The 24,982-nt window shown below is 44.9% G+C and overlaps 1 protein-coding gene across 3 annotated transcripts; it reads right to left on the bottom strand.

Moving 5' to 3' along the window:
- Window positions 1-542: 542 nt before the first annotated feature.
- Window positions 543-23,040, bottom strand: DNAJC27 (DnaJ heat shock protein family (Hsp40) member C27). Of its 3 annotated transcripts, none has more exons than XM_036435039.2 (7): window positions 22,770-23,039; window positions 16,532-16,614; window positions 13,300-13,369; window positions 11,275-11,439; window positions 10,625-10,747; window positions 7,722-7,882; window positions 543-3,944 (listed from the first exon to the last, which is right to left on the bottom strand). In XM_036435039.2, exons 1-7 carry the CDS (start codon window positions 22,854-22,856, stop codon window positions 3,812-3,814), a joined length of 822 nt encoding a protein of 273 aa, XP_036290932.1. In that variant the 5' UTR covers window positions 22,857-23,039; the 3' UTR covers window positions 543-3,811. The 3 variants fall into 3 exon arrangements, with proteins under 3 accessions (XP_036290932.1, XP_045436601.1, XP_045436602.1); XM_045580645.1 differs by having other exon boundaries at window positions 22,779-23,039; XM_045580646.1 differs by lacking the exon at window positions 7,722-7,882 and having other exon boundaries at window positions 22,770-23,040.
- Between the last annotated feature and the right edge of the window lie 1,942 nt (window positions 23,041-24,982).

The raw sequence follows: 24,982 nt of genomic DNA, 5'->3' as shown, positions 1-24,982 counted from the left end.
CATGGGCCAGTCTCTGTGGACGGGGAGGGTGGGGCACAGGAGGACCTGGCAGCCCCCCTTTAGGATGTGCCAGCTATGAAGGTGAGCAGTTCCCTACGGAGCGACGAACAGCCCAGACGAGAGCAAATGTCCTTTGTAAGGACAACGAAAGCGCTGCTGGGAGCCCTCCCAGACGGACGGCCTCCTGCGGGCCGGCCTGCGAGGCTTCCCATGGTCAGAGTTTGGGTCCTTGTTGTCCTGAGAGCAGTTAACTGAATTACTAAGATCTTCATTATTAAAATGAGATAACAGTTTTATCTGAACTAAAAAGGCAAGCATAACATTAGTATCTTTCCCTGAGAGATCAAACCTCCTCATCACAACTTCATAAGGTTGGACAAGCCCGATATGCTGATGAATGAAAAGTCCTTCCATGTTACCAACTGGGAACCACAGCCAGATGCTGATCTGAGGCCTCGGTGAGGGGAAGGAGACCGGCTCTGGCCTCCCGCGTTTAACGTGAAAGACCCACGTCCCAACAAACCAGTGCAGCCACAGAGCGGTGTGTGATATTTGGCTTTACTTTATAAAAATACACAACTTAAATACATAGGACACTCTCTATACACGACATAAACAACTGCTGGATTTAACACTTTCAGTTATTGCAATAGAAAGCAAATGTGAATCACCTCGTAAGAGAAATGGTCTGTTTAGAGACTCTGCATTCACAGTCAAAGGGCAACCGATGCAGGAAGCCTTCCAAACGGTCCACCCCCCACCCCACCCCGCCTTCACTGCACAGCCATCGGCACTGCCTGTTCCAACAAGCAGATGCACCCACATCACAGTTTAAACGGCCGTCTTCTCCAGAGGTGTCTCATGGGAAAACCAATGTGCAAATAGTATCCAGTGTATCTTACAGTTGTGCTCAATTCCAATCCCACGTCCGAACCTCTTTCCACTTTGCAGAATTTGCAATGGAAGGTGGTTAGCTATATTTTGCAGCTAAATTCGTTTTCAAAAGTTTTGCCAAATCACAGGCAGACCCAGCGAGCTGTCACTGTCACACACTGTGTGCAACAGCTCACCCCTTCCAACCTGAAACGGAAACCCCTCACCCCTCTACACTGTCCCTGTCTGCGAGGGGCGGCGACCTCATTCCGGGCTGCACTCACTGCTTTCTTTCAGAAACTCAGCTGCTTGCCTATGGCTCATGGGGCTAACAGTGAAGCAGGTTCTCGCTTATGGGTATAAAAAACATTGAGTTCAATGCTGAGAACATAAGGTAAGTTTCCTGAGGTAAATGTGAGCCTTAAAGAACAGTGCGAGCTACAGCATGAGAGCAGCTATGTGGGGCAGCAGCATAGTCCGCTAAGACTGACAACGCCCAGGACACGCTCATGTGAAGCAGCAAATGCCAGCGGGGACTCAGAAATGCTGATGGTCCAGAATCTACTCTAATGGAGGCGGCAGGAGAGGCAGCGGGCAGAGGCGGTGCAGGCTAAGTGCGTGGGTGGGTTGGATGATGAGTCTGAAATGCCTCCAGGGGTTTCTAACAAGTTTTGGTGACTCAGATGTGGAAGGAACGGCTTTTCTTTAGTAATAACTGTTCAAACTTTTTATTCCTTTTTGAATTCTCTCTAGAAAAATTTTTTTTAGCCATTGCAATTATTCTGCTGTTACTCTCACTGATGTGCTCTGACTGAATAATTTTAAGATTGAATTATAAAGGGCATTGCACCAAGAAGTTACTGCACAGAGGTCTGTAAGTTTGTATAAAATTAGTACTAAGAACACTTCTCATTGCTGTTCATGCTTCATTACCTTCTAATATTCTACTCAAGAATTATGGAAGTCATAAAATCCTGGCTTCCTCTCCTGCTTTGCCATAAGTTAAGCAGCTCATGGCCGTGTACACTAACTCACAACAAAGGTGCTGGGACCTGAGTCCCAGGACCTGAGAGCAGGAGCAGGCTGAATTTCAACAAGCCAGTCGCTACCCAGGGGTACGGATGGAAGGCTAAAGAACACCCACTCCACCCCCAGACGCACGCTCTCACTGCAGGTGAGTGAGGTGGCCGACCCAGGGCTGGAGGACAGAATGAAAACTGGCCCCAGCTGCTTATACAGGGCCCCACACTCAGCGAGTGGGCAGGTCCCCTTGGGCTGACATGGCATGCGGGATCCCTCACCACACGACTCCTCAGTTCTGCAGCCAGCCAGCAGAGCGATGCTCATACTGTAGGCATGGTGGCGGCCTTAAGCATTATCGGCCTTAAGCATTGTTGGGTTGGAGTCCTACAGGCCCAGAACTGGTTAAAATCAAACAGCCAGAGGAAAACCCCACCAGAAATCGTATCTCAGATCTCAATTCAGAAAAAATTGAGAGAACCTACCAGAAAACAATGCTCTGGTTTCCTGACAAGCTCCCTGCGGCCCCAGGGCAGCCACGGAATGCAGCTGCTTTGGGAGGGCAAGAACCCAGACCACAGAGGGCGTGAATGGATGGAAGTGCCTTCCTCCTGAGTGTAGGCACGCTGCCTGGCCATCTATGTGGGAGAGCTGGTGAAGCTCACAGGAAGCAGTGCCCTATGTACCTTAAAGCCCCAGTCAGTGCAGCACGATCACAGCTCAACACATGAGCATCGTCATGAGAGTGACAGGCGATAGGCCCCACCTGAGAGAAAGGCCAGGCGTGATCACCCATCCCTGGGAGACCGAGCGGAGACTATGGGGAAATGGGTTTTTCTCCGTGTAGTTTTTATAATCTGTGGTTTAAAATATCACTATTCAGAAAATTGGGACCCAAGCAAAATTACGGCGATTCCTCCCACACAGGCTTTAAGACCTCCTTGAGCTCTCACCCCCCACACGAGCCTCTGGTCACCCAGACCCAGGCCCGGCTTATAAGGGAGGCAGTGGGTGGAAGCCAGGGACTGAGAGGAATGATGGCGGATGTAGTATACAGAACAAGGAGGCTCCAGAGGAGCTAACACTGAGGAGACCTGGCTCGTTGGGCAGCACCCCTGCCTTTCCCACCGGTATTTGTCTGCAGCAAATAACGCAGAAACCAAAAGGCATAAACCTCACATGGGGGCTCCGAGCGCTAAGGCATCCAATGTGCCTGAGCCGGGCTGCAGCCCCTGGCGATGTGTGCACAATCCAGGGTGCCCTGCAAGCCCTTGTCTTGGGTGCGACTCCTCATTCCCAGGTGATGATGCTCCCCACAGCAACCAGCACCCATTTCCACAGCCAGGGAGCGACCTCAGATCCAGGGGCGCAACTAGCTTTTACCCTTAGGACTGGCTCGTCTCTCCCCCTGGTGGTCAGAGAAGGGAACAGACTAAATGTCAAAAAAGGGCTGCTTACTTCAGAATCGCATCGCTGTTTCACAAACTTCCAAAGGGCTCTAAGAGTGCATTAATTTTAGATGGATGGTTACGAGGCCACCTAAGGACTCATTCTAAAAGGAGCAACTTGCTTGTGAGGTCACACCAACTTCCAGGGGTTTCGATACTGTCTGCTAGTTTTTCTTCTGATGGTGAATTAATAAAAAAGAGACAAGGTGAAGGGTCTTCCTGTCCTCCCTCCAGAAACCTGTGGACCCTCCTGGGCAAGGGGCCTGCGGGAGTCAACTTGGAATGTGCGATGAGCGCCGCGCAGACGTGGTTCCCTCGCCCCCTGTGAAATGGCAGCAGGCGCCGGATGGCTGACGTGGGGCTGACACACACGGGAAGGAGCAGGGAGTCTGCGGAGGGAAGCCCACGCCGGCTGCTGCGCCTCCAGGGAGGCCTGTCTGGACGGAGCCCCCGCGTCCTCTCCGCACGGCCTACTTGATGTTTTTCAGGACGGCCGTGCGGGCGTTCACCACCGCCTTGAAGGCGTCCTCACTGCCCGGCGCCACACACTTGTCGGGGTGCAGCAGCACGGCGAGCCTCCGGTAGGCCTTGTTCACCTCCTCCCTGCGGGAGGGCAGAGCTCCGTTAGTGACAGTTACGTTTTAGCTGCTTGAATAACGGTAAGCACATCCCAAGTAACTACCACCCCTTTTAAAGATGGGACTAGCAAACAACAAACAAACAAATAATAAATAACATACAACTAAGAAAAAAATGCAGTAGAAACTGAGTACATAAACGCTGAGAAAACGTTTGGTAAAGGAATGATCGGATGAAAACAGACAGCACTTGGCACCTGGTGGCGCTGAGTGAGTCTGACAGCAGTAAGGGCGGGGGGCGGTCAGGACAGGCCCCCGGGCAGGCTCTGAAAATGGGGGTTGTGACCTAACATGGGGGAGGGAAATGCCGGCAGAGAACTGCAGGCTGGGCACAGGCTGGGGCCCGGCGTGTAGTTCCCTGAGGAAGCTGTGGGAAAGACAAGGAACCAGTCGGCCAGGGAGAAGGTCAGTAAGTGAAAGGCCACGGAGGCAGAACAACAGGCAGCGGGCTCTGATCAGCAGCAAGAGGAGGCCTCCATGGCACAGGGTGTGGGAGTGCCGCTTCTTGAGGTTAGGGGTCAGGCGGGGTGCCGCCATAACCCAGGTGAGAGCATAGCGTAGCTGGTTGTCCGTGCAGAAAGAGAAAGGGATCATGTGGAGCAGGAGGGGCAGTGGCCAGATGCACAGAGGGGTAAGCTACAGGAAAAAGGGCTGAAATGAGTCGTTTCCAGGGGAATCTGAGGTCCAGGGTAGATGGGATACCAATGGCCAGGAAGGAGCACCTGAGGGGTACAGTGAGCTCCGGAGACAAAGAAGAAATGAGAGATCAATCTCCCAGAGAGGAGAGGAGTATAAGACCCGCAGAGCCCCGAAGAGATCTTAGGCTTCTGAGCTCCCCAATGAGTGGGAACCAGTCAGGGAGGGGCCTGGAGTCCATCTGGTCCTGTAACCTTCCCTGCTCTTTTTTATTTTATTATTGTTTTTTAAAATATACTTTTTATTGATTTCAGAGAGGAAGGGAGAGGGAGAGAGAGAGAGAGAAACATCAATGATGAGAGAGAAGAATTGATAGGCTGCCTCCTGCACGCCCCCCATTGGGGATTGAACCCATAACTGGGCATGTGCCCCGACCGGGAATCAAACCGTGACCTCCTGGTTCATAGGTCGATGCTCCACCACTGAGCCACACTGGCTGGGCTCCCTGCTCTTCTTTACGCTCAGATGTCAGGCCTCTGAGAAGCTTCTAGAACCCAGTCACTGCTGGAAGGAGTCTGCTCTGTCTCCACTGGATGGCTTTCTTTCCCACCTTTTGTAATCGAGGTTCCCGCTGTCTCCTGAGGCTGGGTAGCGCGCTTTCTGAATGCCCTAGCTTTCCTCCTGTACTTTTTATCAAAGGACTTCTCGTTTGGCTCTGTAAATTAGGGAAATGGCCTTTGACTTCTTGGTGTGATGGAAAGTCTATGTCAGCTTGGAGAGACAGGTCTCAGGGCCACGTTAAGTTCTCCGTGTCCTGAGCATACGTTCTATGGCTTTTTCTGTTCTCTGCTCTTAGGGGAGTCCTGCATTCTCGTTTTAATCTTTCATGGAGCTCTTCTACATAATTTTAATATCAACTCCCAAGAATCACATTTCCCCCGAAGGACTCTCTGTCTCTGAGCAGGTTCAGCATCCTCTCTCTTCCCCGTGAGTGAGTCCTGGGGAGCCCTTCTCTGCTTCCTGAAGAAACATGTCCACTGGGGACTGGTATGAGGCCTGGCCCCCTGCGCTAAGAGAGCCTTTGAGGAATTCTGGACACAGACAGTAGGGGAGTGAGGGCCAGGGTTAGGGTGTGGGAGCGGGCTGGGAAAGGTCAGTGGGGGGAAAAGGAAACATGTAATTTTCAACAATGAAGACTTTTAAAAAAGGATTCTGGGTAGCAGAGGCGGCTTTCAAGGAAAATTATGGAGAAACAGGACTGAGTCAAGTGTGTAAGAAATATATTAATTCTACTGAAGATTAAGATTTTCTCCAAATTCAAGAACAGTAAACAATTAGCACTGAACAAACATTAAAACTGTCTATAACTTAAAAAAATGTTTGTAGGTTTTGCCTCAGTGTGTTCAATACCATACGAAATTAGTTTGCTCTCTCCAGAAAAGCAAAGGTAAGAACAGGACATGTTTCTACTGGCGAAGGGCACGGAACTTAAGGAGATCCTGTAAATGTTAGTAGATTCCAATTAACCAGAGTGAATAAATAAGAAACCAAAGCTTACTTTTCTGTAATAAACATTATTCTAAGTTAGTAAGCAATCGTTTCTTAGTTTTAGAGCCAATATCCCTTGAGGATGAAATGGAAGAATTTAGAATGAGACATGGAAACTTTAAAGTACGTTTAAAAGATCCCGGTGATGAGGACAATGGGGGGGTGGGGGCGGGGAAAGGGCAGAGGGTGGGGTGGGAACCTGGTGGAGGGGGGAAAAAAATGAGGAACTTTTGTAATAATATGAACAATAAAGATTTATTTAAAAAATAAAAATAAAAGATCCCGGTGAACTCTGTGCTTAGAAGCCTGGCCAGTCGAGGTGACCAATAACTGCCTTCCTCCTCCCTCCCCTCTTTGCTTCTGGACTAAAGATACGCTCTGAGACCAGAATGGAGAAGAGATGCTAACACTATTGATGCTCACAAGACAACTTCAAGGTGTGCTGGTGTGGGTGTGGGTGTGGGTGGGGTCAAGGTGAATAAGTAGAAAGGGAGAACTATGGAGAGAAAAGCGATGGTGCAAAATCAAAAGATGTGAGGACTCTTATAATTAGAATATGCACAGTGACAGTATTCTATAATAAAAAGTGATGCAAACTTGGACAGTTCTTAAGAGAGTAGATCCCAAGAGTTCTCATTACAATGAAAAACACTTTTTTTTCCCTTCTGTATGAGATGATGGATAGTAACTAAATTTGTGGTCACTGCTTCACATTGGGCTGTACACCTTAAACTATACAATCCTGCATGTGAATTACATTTCATTAAAACTGGGGGGAAAGTTCTATGACCAAACTGAACAACGGGGGAAAAAGAAAAAGTTATATGACCATACTGAACAATGATTTATTCTTGCACAGTAACAGAGTAGTGATTATATTTCTTTTTCTCCCAAATAATTCTTTTGGCTAAAATAAAGTATCATAAATACGCACAGATGAGAATAAAGACACATACGCACACACAGAAGGTGGGGGGAAGAGGGAGAGGGAGGAGGAGAAGGAGAGGGAGAAAGGAAGAGAAAGAGGGAGAGAGAGAGAGGAAAAGAGAGAGAGAGAAAGGGGGGGGGGGATACTCACGCTCACATGGTGTGTTCAGGGTCAAGAACAATTCTGCCACTAACTCCTGAGGTTACTGAATGTATTTAGTCTCACTAAGTCCCAGTTTTCCCAGCTATACAATGAAATGTTTGGACAAGTTGATTGCTAACATTTTTCCTCTTCTAAAACTCTATAATTTAAGAGTTCTCTTTTGTAAGGTATTTTTTAAGGTTCATTAGCTTCAAGGCTCTTAATTCCACAAGAGCAGAGCGTACGATTCCGAAAAGCATTTCTGCACACAAACTACAGCTTCCACCTCAGGCACCTGCTACCGCCTGAGTACCAAAGAAACAAGCTGTTTCTGACTCAGTGAGAGAGTGTTATTGAGTCGTTGGATACATTTCCACACACCTCTATATTTCTCGACAACTGTGAGGAGGTATTTTGTGCCTGTGATTTTGACAATGGAGCCGTTCTCTATCACAGAACTCAGCACTAACATCACAGAGCACTGCTTACCTTGAGGCTCCGGGTTTGACTCCCAACATGTCCCAACTGTCTTTACAATTCCGAATTCTGCGAACGGTGTCTGCTTGTTCTTTGGTGAAACTGGCACTGCTATTTGGGATAGGACGTTTCCCGCCATTTTCACATAAGTCAACTATGGATGCATAAAAGGTCTGCAAAAGGAAACACATCCCACAGTAGAACTGATTTTGTGAAAATAGGAATTGCTTTTAAGCATTAACTAAAGGATTTTAATATATTTCAGCAACTCTTAAAATTCATAATAAAGTAAATATTTCAGAGGGAAATAAGATCAGAGAAGTAAAGGAAAGTATACTGTTGGTGAGTGAAGAGAGAGAATCTCAGCAGACAATTGGGAACCACTCAAAAGAATCAAATGCAAATTCTAGAACTGAAGACTGTTGAATTGAAAAATTCCCTCAGTGGATTCAACAGCAGGTTGAAGTCAAAGCAATAGAGATTATGCAATCTAAAAAATAGAGAAAAAAGTGGAATAAAAATAAACATAGCCTCAAGAATTGTGGGATAAAAATCAAATGATCTACTATGTATCAATAGCTGGAGTCCCCCCCCCCCCCCCCAACACACACCAAAAAAAAAGGAGGGAGAATAAAAAGGAGAGACAACAGGGCATAATATAAAGGTTTTAAAAAAACCTCCCCAGCCCTAGCCAGTTTGGCTCAGTGGATAGAGTGTTGGCTTGCAGACAAAAGGGTTACAGGTTTGATTCCAGTCAAGGGCACATGCCTGGGTTGCAGGCTTGATCCCCAGTAGAGGGCGGGCGTGAGGGAGGCAGCCATCAATGATTCTTATCATCATTGATGTTTCTATCTCTCTTTCTCCCTTATTCTCTGAAATCAATAAAAATATATTTTTTAAAAATCTCCCCAAATTTCCTGAAAAACACTGCACATCAATCCAAGAAGCTCAACAAGCCCTTCGTAGGATAAATTTAAGGAGAACCACACGTAGGCACATAGCACAACTACTGAAAATCAAGGAGGAAGAGAAACTCTTCAAAGTAACTGGAGGAGAGCCTGACCAGAGTGGTTCAGTGGCTGAGTGTTGATCTATGAACCAGAAGGTCACGGTTCAATTCCTAGTTGGGGCACATATCTGAGTTGAGGGCTCAATCCAATCAGTGATTCTCTCTCATCATTGATGTTTCTCTCTCTCTTTCTCCCTCTCTCTTCCTCTCTGAAACCAATTTTAATTTTTTTTAAAGAAAGTAACTGGAGGGGGGAAAAAGACATTGCACACAACCGAGTAAGAGTAAAAATGGGTGCTAACGTCTCAGGAGACACACTAGAGACCAAAGAGAAAGAACTGACAAACATAAAGTGCTGATTTAGCCCCCAGATATTATCTGTGACTCTCCGCCAAATCACTACTCCTCTCGGGCGCTCTCATATCTGAGAAATAAGAGTGATAATTGCCGTACATTGTTGAGAGTCTTAAAAGTGATGACATATGTAAACCCTCTAGAAGTGTAAAACACCATTCAAATGGCTGAGTATTATTGCTGCACATATACTGTATAGGTACAAACCCACATAGGGCTGTTTCACAAGAGGAGAATCGTGGCAAGCCAACACAGCCTTATTTGGTCTGGAAATAGAAGCTACTGGTGCCCAATTTAGCCTGACAGCGAGGATGGAACCTGTCTTCCAGGAGGAGGGGTGACACTTGTGAGGAGAAAATTCTGCATAAAAGATTAAGTAAGATCCCACTCAATAATTAAGAACAACTCTCTATAGTATAGCTACATTACTTAAAATGCTAAAAATGCCCAAAATATCAGATGTAGTCATAAGAAAAAAATGCATTATTCATGCCACCACTTACTTCCAAATGGATGTCATTAAGAGTTGACTTGACTTTATCACTTAAGTATTTGAACAGCCTCCTCCCCTTAAAATTATTCAAGATCAGTAAATGTTTAAAAAGTGGCCGTCTACTCAGCTTGCACAGTGAATGCATCCTTCTATTGCCCACGTGATTGGTGAGACCTGTTTTTGTGTGTGACTGGCTGGATGTGTAACAGCTGCACATGGCCATGACACAGGATGATCTTAGCATGGCAAGCCAATTCTGCACACAAATGTAAGCAAAAGTAATTTGGAAAAAAAGTCTCTGTCCCACTGAGGTAAGTATAAAATAGCTGCTGTTAAACTTGATAATCATCAGAATCACCTAGAAAGCTTTTTCAAAATATCGATTTCTGGCTCTATCACAACATTAAGCTTCCAATAGGCCTGGAACCCAGCAATCTGTATTTTGAAGAATTTCCTCAAGTAACTCTGATGATCAGCTAGGTCTGGTCTAAAATAGACAGTAGACATCACACACACATATCATATTCATATTCATACTAGAGACCCAGTGCATGAAAATTGGTGCATGGGGTGGGGCAGGGAGGGCTCCCTCAGCCTGGCCTGCCTCCTCTCACAGTCTGGGAGCCCTTAGGGATTTCCTACTGACAGCTTAGGCCTGGGGGAGTGGGCCTAAGCTGCAGCCTGGCCTCCCTCTGCAGGAGGTGACCAGGCTGATCAGGGGAAGGCGCTGTCCCCATCATCCCACTGCTGCTGCCACTGCCAGCTGTGGCAGCTGTGAGGACTGAGCCCCATGCCTCACAGCTACCAGGGCTCATGGCTGCCTGAGCCCCGGGCCTCACAGCCACTGTGGCTTTGTCCAGATGGATGCCCAGAAGATGTCCGCCCTAATTAGCTTATTACCCTTTTATTAATATAGATTCTTTCTCTTTTTCTCACCAGCTTCTGAAAAGAAAGAGCTTATTCAAATGAGAAATTGCTGTTTTGCTTCTCATAATTTAAAATAAAATTTCGCAAGGGCAGTTTCGACACAAATTTTAAAACAACAAAATGCTAGGTTACCTGGAACATCTCATTAATTCCCTCTCCGGTTTGTGCTGAAGTTTCAAAGTACAGGAACCCTTTGCTTTCGGCCCAAAGACGCCCTTCACTTTCATCCACACAGCGGTGCTTGGTGCAGTCAATCTGAAATGGCAACGAGGGCCAAAGACGGCCAGTGAGGTCTGTCAGCCCTTCACTAAGTAAATACTATTCTTAAATGAACCCAGCCTCGCACATCAAATGCCCAGGACCCAAAGGGACAAGAGGATGACTGACTGAGTGGGGCCTGTTAGCGTACGTCCCGCGTATCCCTGGAGGGCACTGCTGCTGGCTCCCCAGCCTGCCACACCACCCAGGGGTCCGGGGGCCAGGTCTGCTTTTCACACCTTTCCATGGACACTCTTCACCTGATCACCACCCTCCTCCAATCAGATCGAAGTGTGACGATTGGCCTCCACCTCTCCTGCTGTCACCAGACACAAAAACGGGTAAAACCTGACATCCAGCTGTTGTTTGGTTGTTCTTGTGTTAGGGACCTATGTTTTGAAAAGTTGTTGATTCCTATATTACCGGAAAGGAATTTTTCTTTCCTTTTTTGTTCCCCCAAACTCAGAGCTGCACTCCTCCCACAATAAACCTAGGAAGCCGAGCGTGCCATTCCAAAGCATTACCTTGTTGGCACACACTACGAAGACCACGTTTTCCATGTTCCCATGAGGCCCAAGGTCTTGCTTCATTTCCGCCAGCCACGTGTCCAGGGCCTCAAAGGAGTCCTTCTGCCCCACGTCGTAGACCAGCAGCACGCCCTGCGTGTCCTTGTAGAACTCGTTGCGCACCTGCAGAGAAGAGGATGCACAAAGCCGGACCGGCAGGCGGAGGGCTTTGGGGTTAATAGGGAAAGGTAAAACCCACACCGGTTTGTTTCAAAAGAAGAGAATCGTAAAGTTTGCCAAGTTCGTTCTTTTGTGCATTCATCGTATCTGCTGTTGTATCTCAATATCTGCTGGCCTGCTGGCCTTCACTTCAGGGGACGTTTTACAAAGCCAAAGTAACACAATAAACAATCCGCTAGCACAGAAGGCCTGGGAGGAAACAGTGGCTCTGCCTCCCCTCCTCACCTCCAGCTCCGCTCCCAGAGGGGACAACCATGACGTGTGGTTGTCAGACCTTAAAATAACACAATTATGTCACGTTCTTCTCAGGAAGAACATGGGAGCTGAGTGAACAATGAATAAGAACTTACGGCAAAAATGACACAGATACTAGAACAGGCAGAGCCATCTAGACATCCCATCCGCAGCCAGCTTTCCCGGGCGGCAGGTCTCTCTGAGGCCTGGAGCTCAGCAGCAGCCGCAGAGCTGCACTCAGAGCCACACCTGCTCACACTGACTATGGTGTGACTAGGGGCAGGCCCTAACCTCTCGAGTCTCAGTTTCCTCATCTGCAAAATGGGGACACCCTCCTCACTCCCCAGGGTTTATGGAGAGTAAACGAGGTGACGAAGGCAAAGCACCGCCATGTGCAGTAGCCTCCTACCCCCCACCCCCTTCCTCTCTCTCCCTCCCGGAAAATGGAGAGATGGCTTTTCCCTATTCTTCCTGTAAGTACAAGGGGAGCCTGGGCACCACACAGAAAACACATCAGAAGTCTCGGGAAGTGGAGAGAAGGAGGCAGACAAGCCTGGACCTCTGGCTGGGGACGGACAATGTGAGTTTCCTGGGCTTCCTGTGCCGCATGCATGCAAGACAGGCAGCTGAGGGAGTCCACCTGGAAACGCCACACACAAAAGCCCTACAGAACCCGCTCTCTAGACAGAAGACCAGGCCAGGGGAAGCCTCACGAAACAGAGAAACTTTAGACAATAACCACTCACTTCCGCTAGCACCTCAAAAGATTCTGCCTCTCCACGCCCCGCCCCCCTCGGGCAAAGGCTGGGTAGAGACTTCAGAAAAATAAATCCCTGAGAAACACTAACAAAATGAAAAAGCTTAGAAATTGAGCTCAACGACAAATGGAGGGGACAGTGGAGAGAATCAGAGAACTAGAAGGGAGACAATAAAATTAGGCAACCTACACAACAGAGAGAGAAACAAACAAACAAACAACAAGCAAACAGAACAGAGCCTCAGGGGGACCCAGGGGACTACAAGATGAGAGTCCCGGGGAGGAGAAATAGGGTGGGACTGAAAAAGCGCTCAAAGAAATAATGGCTAAAAACCCCTCAAATGAGGCAAGAGACATAAACCTACAGATTCAAGAAGCTGAGCAAACCCCAAACGGGAAGAGCAAAGAATCCATGCCAACACATCACAATTCCACCTCTGAAACGAGAGACGAAGGGGAAACCATGAGAGCAGCCAGAGAAAAGTGACGCCTCTCTTCTGGGGAAAAACGTTTCAAACGACAGCAGAGTTCTCAGAAACCGAGACCGGAGGACTGTTCGGCGCCGAAAGGAAGGAACCACCGCCCGGGCTGGCCGGTGCGGGGCTGGCCTGGTCACTGGCCCTGCCACCAGGGAACTCCGGCTCCGGGCTCAGCGATGAGGTGAGAAGCAGCTCCTCTAACAGCTGGTCCTACACCAGCTAAACTCACTTCCTGTTACACATGGTTTGGAGATGGCTGTCTCAGGTAATTCAGGATCACTGGCTAAACCATGACGACAGTGGGCATAGGTTTTCTCAAAAAGGTGCTCTTACCTCATAGAAGAAGGGGTGTCCAGCCATGTCAAAGATGTTCACTTTGATCTCTCTGTCTCTGACTTGTACCCTGAAAAGTTCACATGAAAAAATAAAAAATAAACCATAGAAGGTCATAGATTCTGCGTTCACATTAACATTATTCGTCACTTGTAAAATCTGTCACTGTAAGTTTTAAAGGAGTCTGTGTGTGAACTTTCAAAGAGCTTCTCAGTGCTGCCTCTCCCCGACCCCGCATCATCTGCCACAGGAGCCAGCACCCGGTAGGCAGCCCTGCTCCTTATTCTTACAGCACCGAGCCTCCTGGCAAAGGCATTCACTCCCTCCAACCTCCCCAGGGCCCGCATCCCCCCCTCATGACAAAGGGCGGCTCTGACTATGGGATTTGGGACAAGTAGAAGCAAGATGAAGGAAAACAAATATTTTGTTTCTCCTTAGTAAGACATCTTAGTTACTACTGGTTATACTTGGTTACCATGCAGGACAGTAACAATGATTACATTATTAACAATACCTGTTTAATTTTCTTGTTATCTTCATTTGAGCAATAGCAATAATCAATTTTTTTTCAGAAAGTTGGAAATAGAGAACAGAGCAAAAAGGGAAATAATAACCATTTATATTAGAATTAACTACTGTTAACATCATAGCATTTTTGCTTCTAGTCTTAAAAAAAATCACTACTGGAAAATGAATGAACAAAACATTGTAAATAATTTGCACTAAGGTTAAAGAATAGAGATTATAACAGTAAATTAACCAAGGGGTGTCTTTTTTAAGTAAATATTTCAGTCTTAGCATTGGTACGACTCCCTCCCTGCAGGGGGATGAGGGAGGGGCAGGGGAGAACCAGGACATCGGCACCTGCTCCCTATTTCCCACAGTTGTTGTCTAGTATTTGTATATTTAAGTCAAACTAACCACCACTCCTCGTCTTATCGAATTCCCTCTGCTGAGTTCTCTACCACATCTCATCACAAGTAAGACGCACATTTGTGAAATCAGAATCCATCTAATAAAAGAGAACGTGAGAACAGCAAGGCAAAACAAGAGTTTGAGAGCATCTACAAAAGACCTGGCATAATAATTTATACTATTGATAGAAAATTTTACCTTAGAGAGAGAGCATTTGAGAAGGTATGGAACTGGAGTATATAAAGCCAGACAGTAACACAAGCGTGCTCACACACGCACACTCACAGAGGTCCATTTAACCTGAAGCCAGAGAAATCTGCCTTAAGAAAGACGGCAATGCATCACCTCCGGGCAGTGCTGCCCCACGCTGCGCCCCAAGACCACTGCGTCCGACTGGGGAGGGCTGTGAGAACCAGACCCGGAAACCATAACCTCAGCCTAGGAGTCTGCACACTGACAACTCCACAGGCAATTGCTAAGAATACGGAAGTCTGAGGCTCACCATATGAAAACAGGACAGATGGAATGGGCATGTTATTGTAATGGCCAAAGAGTACCCCTCTTCCCCCTCCCCTCCTCTCCCAATGTGGTTCAGATGTTCTCAGCGATCCCACAGCTGACGGAGCTGGAAAGGTGTCTGTCCTACCTGACGGCCAAACCTTCCCTGCAATCTTTAAACTTGGAATATTAGTTTCATTCCCTCGCCAGAAGGAAAATGTACACAGCGTGAGCCTGAGAGCTGCTGGCAGCTGAGTGGACAAAGCCAAGAGGAACAGAGAGAGAGAGAGAGAGAGAGAGAGAGAGAGAGAGAGAGAGAGAGAGAGAGAGAGAGAGAGAGAGAGAGAGAGGTGTATATAAATAGAGAAAGAGGTAGAGAGGAAGAGAGAGATGACTTGGCTATATTTGGTTCCTGTCATCTCTGAGGCCCAGCTCCATTTGGATTCTGTGAACTGACGACCTTTTTATTTTTTTGCTGGAGTTCATCTGAGTTGGGTTTCTGTCAATTATATCCTCCTGACTCATCAGGGATAACCATCTTCTCCAAAAACATTTTAGCCACAAACAGAAGAGTCTGTTGAATAGACCACCACTCTGTGGCATAACATGGTGCTTCTCATTTCTTAGACGGATAAACTAGTGACTTATGTGATCCAAAACAAAACCAGGATCCCCTCACACATCACTGATGAAATCCTGTGCCCTGCACTACAGATACACCCTCCCTGCCCATCTACCTTTCTGAAGGTTGCTCTAATATTCTAATCTTGCAAACTTCCCACTCGGATATATCCATCTTACCTAACAATCAATATTTATTGAGCATCTACTACGTACAAGCCCTGAGCCAGGCACCTGGAGATCATTTACACTAACTACCCCTAGATTAGCGCTTACAATCTAGCGAGAGACATTAAATATATACAAATCATAACAACAACACAAAGTGACTTATGGTAAGTACCATAAACAGCAGAGAGTTTAGTCCTGACTGATGGAGGTGTTCAGGGACAGCAGTATTTCACACCTTGCAGGGACAGACAGGTGGAGAGATGAGGGGAAGGGCCATGTCAGGTGCAGGGTGAACACTGGCCCTGAGAGGACAGCATGATGGCAGCTCAGTGATGGAGAGTGAAGGTGTACAGGAATGTAATGAGAGATGGGGGGAGGGGAGAAAAGGGAAATTGGGGCCAGAATAGCAGGTGCCTGAGATTCCACCTTTAGGGGGTGCTGTCTACCTCAATTCTATTTGGCAGCATTATTTCCTATAACTTGGCAGCATTATTTCCCATAATGTAATGCTTCCTCTCCAAAATTATTTTGTCTTCTCCCCTTAATATCAAATATGGGTATGCAATCCACTCTCGATCCATCTCCAAATAAACCCTCAATTATAGCCAATTTCACTCTTTCTGGATCATTTCTCAAGTCCAATAGGCTCTGAAGATCACCAATCAATCAAGTTCTTTGATAGAAAAATTTTCACATAATATTTAGACTTTTTAGAGAGGCTATTTCAAAATGCTCTAAAAACACACCTGCTAATAGGCCCTCCTTCTACAGAAACACGTTTCCTGGAAAGTGACACCTGCCATTAGGCTCCATGCTGACCTGCTCCCCAGGCAGGTCTCGCCCCTGGCAAGGCCTGCAGGACAGGATGCGCTCGGGGAGGAATGCACGCCTGATGGTGCTTTGGGAGGCGAGCTCTGCGCATCTGCACGCTCTCATTCCTACTCTGCCCCAACTGACCTCAGCATCTCTCTCCAGACAGAGCATTTGAGAGGGTTCTGGATTTCTATGTAATTTACAATATACTCACTTTGTGACTCCATAGTCAATTCCAATTGTTGCAAGGTATTTCGACACAAATCTTTTCTCACAGTATCGCTTGATAATACAGCTCTAAAAAGGTGAAAATACATGCTTTTAGTAAATAGCCTCTGAGAACATACACAAAATAAACACATTTCTTCACATGCTTGGTGTCTTCATTCATCACTATAAGAAAGCATTTTTAAAGGCAAAAGTATAAAATAACTGAAACAAATGCTAAAAGTGAAGATTTTAAAGAAAAATTATTTTCTATCCTCCCGTTAATATCAAATATGGGTATGCTTTTAATTTAGTTATTAACCTTTGTACTCTTTTCTTTGAAGATCTCTTTTTTTGTTTTTTGTTTTAATTTCAGAGAGGAAGGGAGAGGGAGAGAGAAATAGAAACATCACTGATGAGAGACAATCACTGCTTGCCTTCTGCACAGCCCACACTGGGGATTGAGCACGCAACCTGGGCATGTGCCCTGACCGGAATCGAACCATGGCCTCCTGGTTCACAGGCTGACACTCAACCACTGAGCCATGCCAGCCAGGCAAGACCTCCTCCACTTTTAACAATAACAACAAAATATCTAAGTCTAGCCTTGACCTCCCTCCCAAGACTAGATCCCCATTTCCAAATATCTGCTAGACTCGTTTCTACTCAGATGTCCTGCTGTTACCTCAAACTCAACAAGTAAAATAGCGCATCCTGCTGACAATGTACTTCTATTAATATTGCTACCATTTTCCCAATCACAGAGGATCAAAAGGTTAAAGTCGTGTCTGGTTCTGAGCCTTTCTAAATCTTGTGAATGTTCCTTCCATCTCTCTCTGCATTCCAAGTGCCAACAGTCCCTCTCTGGTTTAGGTCATGGTGTACTAGACACTGTATGAACTTCTCCATCTTTCTGGCTCCTTTCCTCCCAACTTCAGCCAACACTGCACACCACTAACATTATTTCAACTCAGAAAGCTTTTCATTGCCAAGACTTCAAAATCCAAATTTCTTTGTCTGTTATTCAGGTCCTCGGTAACCTGACCCTAATCTGTCTTCTCTAAACCCTTTTATATGAACTCGACATTTCTGCAAAACTTCCAGGACTTGACTTTCCGACTTTTGTCATTACTTTTCCTTCTACTTGGAATAAACTTTCCCTTGTCTTTTCAAATCTTAGTTATCCTTTAAGGTCCAGCTTGAACTCGGCACTCAGGTTATAAGAGATCTTGTCTGCATCTGAACTTCCCTAGCAATTTACATACACACTATTACACACACACACACACACACACACACACACACACACACACACACCATGCATTGCCATTAGTCATACACTGCCTTGTAGTGTTAGTTACCTTTTCACATGTGTATATTTACTTTATCTCTCCAGCTAAACAGTAAACTATGTGAGGGCATGCACCAGTATTTTATTTCTTTTTATCTTCTGCAAAATTAGATCAGTGCCAATGAAAAACCAATTTAAAATGACTTTTATATTAATAATAATCCTTAGCACTTATGAAACATAATTTACTTGAAGTGCTGATAATGGAGTTTGTTCTACTTAAATACTTTCCTGATGATCCTCAATCTAATTAAAAGGACAATTACTATAAAAGGGACTTAATAAACTTACCCTAGTAAGGGATTTTTAGGTGCAATCTTGCCTTCTCTGGGACTTTCTGAGAACAGCACCCTAATAAGGAATTAAGTGTGAGTGCCCTCTTGTGGACATTCTGAGAATAGCACGAAGTAAGAGATTAAGTACAATAGTGTCCTCTTGTGAACATTCTGAGAACAGCACCCTAGTAAGACATTAGTAACAACAGCACCCTGTTTTTATTAATTTTTATTTTTTTTATTAATATATCTTTATTGATTTCAGAGAGGAAGAGGGAGAGATAGGAGCATGAATTCCAGGCACAAAATCTCATTTTTTCTTATTTCATCTCTAGAACCTCTAAAAAACAATGCTGAGTAATAAAGAAAAATAGTAAGAATCCTTTTTCTACCTATTTTTAATGGAAGTTGCTTTAACATTTTACCATTTGATATGTTTGCTGGCTATTGATAATAAATATTGTTTTATCATAAAGTGTTTACTAGAATTGACTAATTATATCAAATATTTTTTACAGTACTGGAAATATTTTCTCCAGTAATCAGTTGACAACAAATTATGGAGTTGGCATCTTGATATTAAGCTATGTTTGCATTCATATAATAAACCCTTAATAACAGTGAATTATTTGCTTTATTATTGAATTCTGTTGATATTTTAAAATTATGCATCTCTATGTCTATGTAAAATTGGTATATCGTTTTTTTAATACTATATCAATTTTTGCTATTTAAGTTTCCATGACTTCCTATAATAAATTTGAGTCCTATTCATATTTTTCTTTCCTTGGAATAACTTAAGAAACTGAAATTGTTATTTAAAACTTAAATAAGGCTTATTTATGAGCCTGATAGCTTTTTAAATGGAAAATTTCTTTGCTTTATTGATTTCATTTTTTAAAACATATTTTTATTTTTACAGAGAGAAAAAGAGAGGGAAAAAGAGAAAGACACATCAATGATGAAAGAGAATCACTGATTGGCTACCTCCTGCATGCCTTACACTTGGGATGGAGCCTGCAGCCTGGCATATGCCCTGACTGGGAATCAAACTGTGACCTCGTGGTTCATAGGTCAACGTTCAACCACTGAGCTACACCATCTGGGCAATGATAAATCTCTTAATTTCTTTTTAATTTCTTCTGGGGTAACTGGGCAGTTGGGCTTTCTACTTCTTTTTGAGTCAACTTTGGTAATTTATATTTTGCTAGGAAATCCTTTATTTCCTTTACATTTTCAAATGTGTTCCCATAGAACTGTAGGTAGCATTCTCTAATCGTTCTTTAAATCTCTTCTAGTATGTGACTCTCCATTTCAATACAAATCTTGTAACTTTTTGCTTTCTCTATTTTTTCTTAAACAGATTTTAGGCACTTTATTAGTCATTCCAGAGAATTCCCTCTCTCTTTTGATTTATATTGTGTCCTTTTCCTAATGTATCAAGAAATAAATTCCATTAGATTTTTAAAATTTGAGATATGCCATCCCATAAAATTCATTTTTATTTTTAAAATATATTTTATTGATTTTTTACAGAGAGGAAGAGAGAGGGATAGAAAGCCAGAAACATCGATGAGAGAGAATCATCGATCAGCTGCCTCCTGCACAACCCCCACCGGGGATGTGCCTGCAACCAAGGTACATGCCCCTGACCGGAATCGAACCCGGGACCTTTCTGTCCTCAGGCCGACGCTCTATCCACTGAGCCAAACTGGTTTTGGCAAAAATTCACATTTTTAAAGTGTACACTTCCGCCGAAACCGGTTTGGCTCGGTGGATAGAGCGTCGGCCTGCGAAATGAAAGGTCCCAGGTTCGATTCCGGTCAGGAGCATGTACCTTGGTTGCGGGCACATCCCCAGTAGGGGGTGTGCAAGAGGCAGCTGATAGATGATTCTCTCTCATCGATGTTTCTAACTCTCCCTCTCTCTTAGTCTCTGTAAAAGATCAATAAAATATATATATATTTTTAAAAAGTGTACACTTCCATGGTTTTTAATATACCAACCAAGTTGGACAACCATTAAATTCCTTTAGTTTTAATCTCTTCTATAGAAATAAAATAAGGCATTTTCCCCTTTGACAACAGATTTAATTTTGAAGGTTATAATATAGATTTTATTCATTTTTACTGCTTTATAATTATTTTATTTGTTTTGAATTGCCTTTTGATCCAAGGATTATTTACTAGAGCATTCCTTAATATTTAACTTATATTTATTTGTATATCTTTCTACATTTCCCAAATTCTTCAAAATGAGTACTTTTATAATTAGGGGGGAAATGTGTTACATTTAAATCTTTTATTCACCTAAAATTTATTTCTGAGAAAGGAATGCAATAGGAATCTACTCTACTCCCAAATAGTAGGTAATTATTCCAATAGTACTTATTCAATGGCCTCTATGTCCCCAGGATTTCATTATGTTTGTTGTAAGCTAAATTTCCTCATATGTTTGGGTTTATTTCTGAACTCCATTCTATTCCACTAATGTCTCTATATTTCCTTTCCAGTATCTATAGGGAAATCTTGGTAACTTTAAAAGGTGTTTTAATATCTGGTAGTGTTAGTCTCCTTTCATTTGTTTTTCACAATTTTCTTAGTTATTTTCATGTTTCATTTTTCATAAGGACTTTAGTACCTTTCATTATGTTCTGAAGGAAAATCTTACTGGTAATATAACTGGAATTGAATTATATTTGTGTATTAATTTAAAGAATTAACATTTTTATAATATTGAATGATTCTAATTAAGAAGACGTATCTTTCCATTTGGCTAGGTAATTTTATATCCCTTTGCAGAATATGAAATATTTCTTCATACAGATCCTACCTAGTTCTTCTCAATTTTAAATGTAGGCACTTTAATTTAATTTCTCATTGTAAATTAAAATAGTTTTTCAGTTATGTATTCCAAACACTTATACTTTTATGTAGTAAAGCTATTAATTTTTGTATATTAGTTTTTCCTTATTGGATTTTCTTATTGTTTCTAATAGCTTTCAGTTAATTTTCTTTGGGTTTCTAGATAAACAATCATACCATTAGCAAATAATAATATTGCCTTCTTTCCAGTACTTCATGTTTTATTTCTTTCTCTTACCTAATTGTACTGTCTAATAAATGACATTGGGAATTTGGGACTATTTCTAATGTAGCACCATTAAGCATAGTAAAGTTACAAAAGAGATGCATGCCAATTTTCCAATTTGGTACCTAACCTTCAAAAGGCATTTTATTCTTTTATTTTCAAGGCCTGGCACATAGCTGATGTTCAGAAAATGTTGCCTTTCAGTGAATGCTGTGTTAGTACTTACATGTATCCATAGATACATAAACTATCGAATGCTGCTATTGATAAATGGAAAGACACTAATATACATTTAATGAGCATTAACTGTATGTACAAGGCGCTGGCTTACGCATCTCATTAACCATTGGTGGAGAGCCTGCTCCTAGCTGATTCTGACAGCATGCCCTCACTGAGAGCTTTGCAGTGCGGGGTAAGGACCCAGGTTCTAATCCTGTCTCTGTCACTAATGTGATGACTTCGAGAGATTCTTACTACACAGCTTCCATTACCCAGAAGGAGAGGCAATTTGGGCGAAGGGGAGGCAGTCTTAGGACCCATTTGGGGGAAGACCTGGGCCACCTCGCACCCTCCATCCCCCCCATACAATAGGAGAGGGATTAGCTGATATCCGGGAGACTGAGGAAAGAAAAAGGCAGTGGAACAAAGGCTTCTTTGAGAAATCAGATGTGGTGACACCACCAAAAAAACAAAAAATAAAAATAAAAAAATAAAATAAAAAGGGCAGCTCTGACTGGTTTGGCTCAGTGGATAGAGCGTTAGCCTGTGGACTGAAGGGTCCTGGGTTCGATTCCAGTCAAGGGCATGTACCTTGGTTGCGGGCCAATCCCCAGTAGGGAGTGTACAGGAGGCAGATGATCGATGATTCTCATCGATGTTTCTAGCTCTCTATCCCTTTCCCTTCCTCTCTGTGAAAAAAAAAAAATCAAAAAACATATGTATATTTTAAAAATTAATAATTAATATATATTTTTTCTTTTTTTCTTTTTTAAAGGCAACAGGCTCCTAGAGGCCCCCTGCGACTCCCCCGTGAAACATGTCCGCATGCGTGATGCTTCCTTAGGACTGACATGCTGATTCTGGGCTCCGGGTCTGCAGAGAAACCCTCCCCCCGTCCTCCGTCCTCCCTGCCAGCTCCCTCCGGCCTCCAAGCACTGCCTGGGTGACTAAACTTCCACTCTGCACCCCTCGGCCCGGATGGGTCCCCCCCAGAACGCAGACAGGGTGCCTAAGCAGCCGGCCTGACGTTGGGGTCGAGGCCTCCTTCCTCTCCTTGGGGCACAGTCGAGGGTGAAGAGCCACAGAAGACACCTCCTCAGGAAGGGTGACGCCGATGGGGCACGGGGACAACCCAGAGGTCAAACAGGTCAGGACAGTCTTCCTCCCGGCGCCCCGGCCCCCGGAACAGAGACCCCGGCCCTCTCAGGGGCGGGGAGGGGGCTGGGCCTCGGGCTGCGGAGTGGCCGCCCTCCCAGCCAATCGGCACGCCGCTCCGCCGCGGAGGCCCCGCCCCCCAGCCCGGTACTCACTTTGCCCACCTCGGCGTTGCCCATGGAGATGACTTTGATGCGCAGGGACTTGCCGGGCTCCTTCCGCTTCGGCAGGCTGGCGTCCATGGCCTCGGCTCTCCCGGGGCCACTCGCCTCGGCCTCTCCTAGTCACAAGCCGGCCCGGCTCTCAGGCCTCCTCAGCCAATGGCGGCGCCGCGGCTGTCGTACCCGCCCGGGCTCCGGGGCTCGCCATCCCCGCCGGCTGCACCGCTGCAGCGGGCGCAGGCGGTTGGGGGGTAAAAGTCTCGCGATGCTAGGCAGGGGAGGCGTGACGTCACCGCCAGGCCCTGGAAATAAAGTTGTGGTGACCCGGTCGGCGGGGTCCAGCGAGGGGCCGTCCGGGGGGGCGGGAGGGCGGCTCGGAGTGGGCGGCTCTGTGCCCAGAGGCTCCAGGACGCGGGCATTCGATGCCGAGTGGCCTTTTTACGGCAGATCCTCCCCTGGGAAGCATCTGGGATGATGGATTACCTAGTTCAAGGCTCAGCAAGCCAACATTCTGAGTAGACCATGGTCCATTGGGAATTGTTTTCTGGATCCTTCCGTCCACCCTGGCGGCCCACTCCCTGCTCCAATGTTGGGTTTCCCCGGCTCCGGCGCCCAAGAGGCAAAGCCAGGAGCCAGGGCGGTGGGACCGCTCAGGGCCCGGTTTGGGAAGAGGGGCCGGTCCGCAAAAATCCTCTGCCCCCTAATCCAGTGCCAACAGGAGCCCCCAGTCTGGGGCACAGAAAGAAGGACTTTGTTCAGGTAAACAGTTAGCAAGCCGGGCAAAAATCAAAAGTGCGTTCCCGCCAGAAGCCAGGGAAACCCACTTATGTAGGGAAAGTGGCTGCCCTTGACCCTGATTGGTCCATTTTTATGCAAATAAGGAATCCAAATGTTCACAGTGTAATGGGTCCCAATAGCACCGTCCTGATTGGCTGGAATTGTGCATTCTGATTGGTTGTGATGGGATTGCTCTGATTGGTCAGTAAAGATGTAAATGAGGACACATCTCAGCTTCGTTTGAATGGGCAGGTCTCATGCCATTGGCCAGAAATGGTTCCAAGAATTCCTTTGTAAGGTTCTGTTGGGGCAGGAACTCAGCGCAGGAGGTTTGGCAGATCCCTCTGTGAAGAGGGGCCACTCTGAATAATGGCTGCTAGACTATGGATTATGAATTTGGACCCAGTTACCCACAAGGAGTCCTTTTTGGCAGGTACCTTCCTTCTTGGGTTCAATAGGCCTCAGGCAAGGCCTGAATCCTATTCCTATCATTAAAAAAATAAAAATTAAAAACAAATAGGCTATTTGGAGCCAACATGGGTTTAAGTGTAGTCCTTACTCTTCTAGTAATGTAGTTCTAATTTGTAGGAAGAAAGTTCAGACTGGACTTTTCTGACACCCTTCCAGCTCTGTCGATGTGTGTGCGCATGTGATTGTAGCTGTAGGCTCCTTCCTGCCGCTCACATCCAAATTTAGCCCTGTCTTCTGTCCTCACCTTTCCTTTAGCTGACAATGTGACAAATGGATTCTAATGTAACCACTTTTATACTCTCTCATTCCAAGGGACAAGTAAAGCATCATCTTGATAAAAATGAGTCTAAAAGGAATTGTAATTTTTTGAGCCAATATCTTCAGTTACAGAAGATAAACATAACTTGATAAATGATTATTTAGTGCCCTGAAAAAAATGGCTGCCAGTTTACCAGTAAATTACAAGGACAACGGTCGTATTGCTTTAAACATCTTAAATGTATTGCAGGGAGGCAGTGAATAAAGGCTCAAATATTTATAATTGTTATTTCAGTTATGTTTTCAAATATTTCAATTTAAAGTTTTAATTTTAAAACATTCTGTGCTTTTCAAGAAGAAAGCCTATTCTGGGTTGTTTTCATTATCAACAAGTAAGGTACATTACTTCTAAAATTCTTTATGAGTATAAAATACAAACCATGGTTAGAATTTTTATCGTTTTAAGCTGAAAATAAGGGGACTTAAACTTATTCTCCAAATACTGACCTCTCAGTATGATTTAATAAAGTCAAGAAACATCTGTTTCTTTGACAGTTCACCTTTCACCCTATCACAGAACTGCTATTGCGGAAGAATAATTGCAAAATGTCAAGTCTAACTATTAAAGACGGATTTGGTATGATACTCTTGAGCAGAAGGGCAATAAAACACGTCGAGGTTTAAAATTTATTACCATTTTT

Source organism: Pipistrellus kuhlii, unplaced genomic scaffold, assembly GCF_014108245.1.
Source record: "Pipistrellus kuhlii isolate mPipKuh1 unplaced genomic scaffold, mPipKuh1.p scaffold_m20_p_13, whole genome shotgun sequence".
NCBI classification, from domain to species: domain Eukaryota; kingdom Metazoa; phylum Chordata; class Mammalia; order Chiroptera; family Vespertilionidae; genus Pipistrellus; species Pipistrellus kuhlii.
The sequence above is the reverse complement of the archived record's forward strand: the minus strand, read 5'-3'. Positions and strand labels throughout refer to the sequence as shown.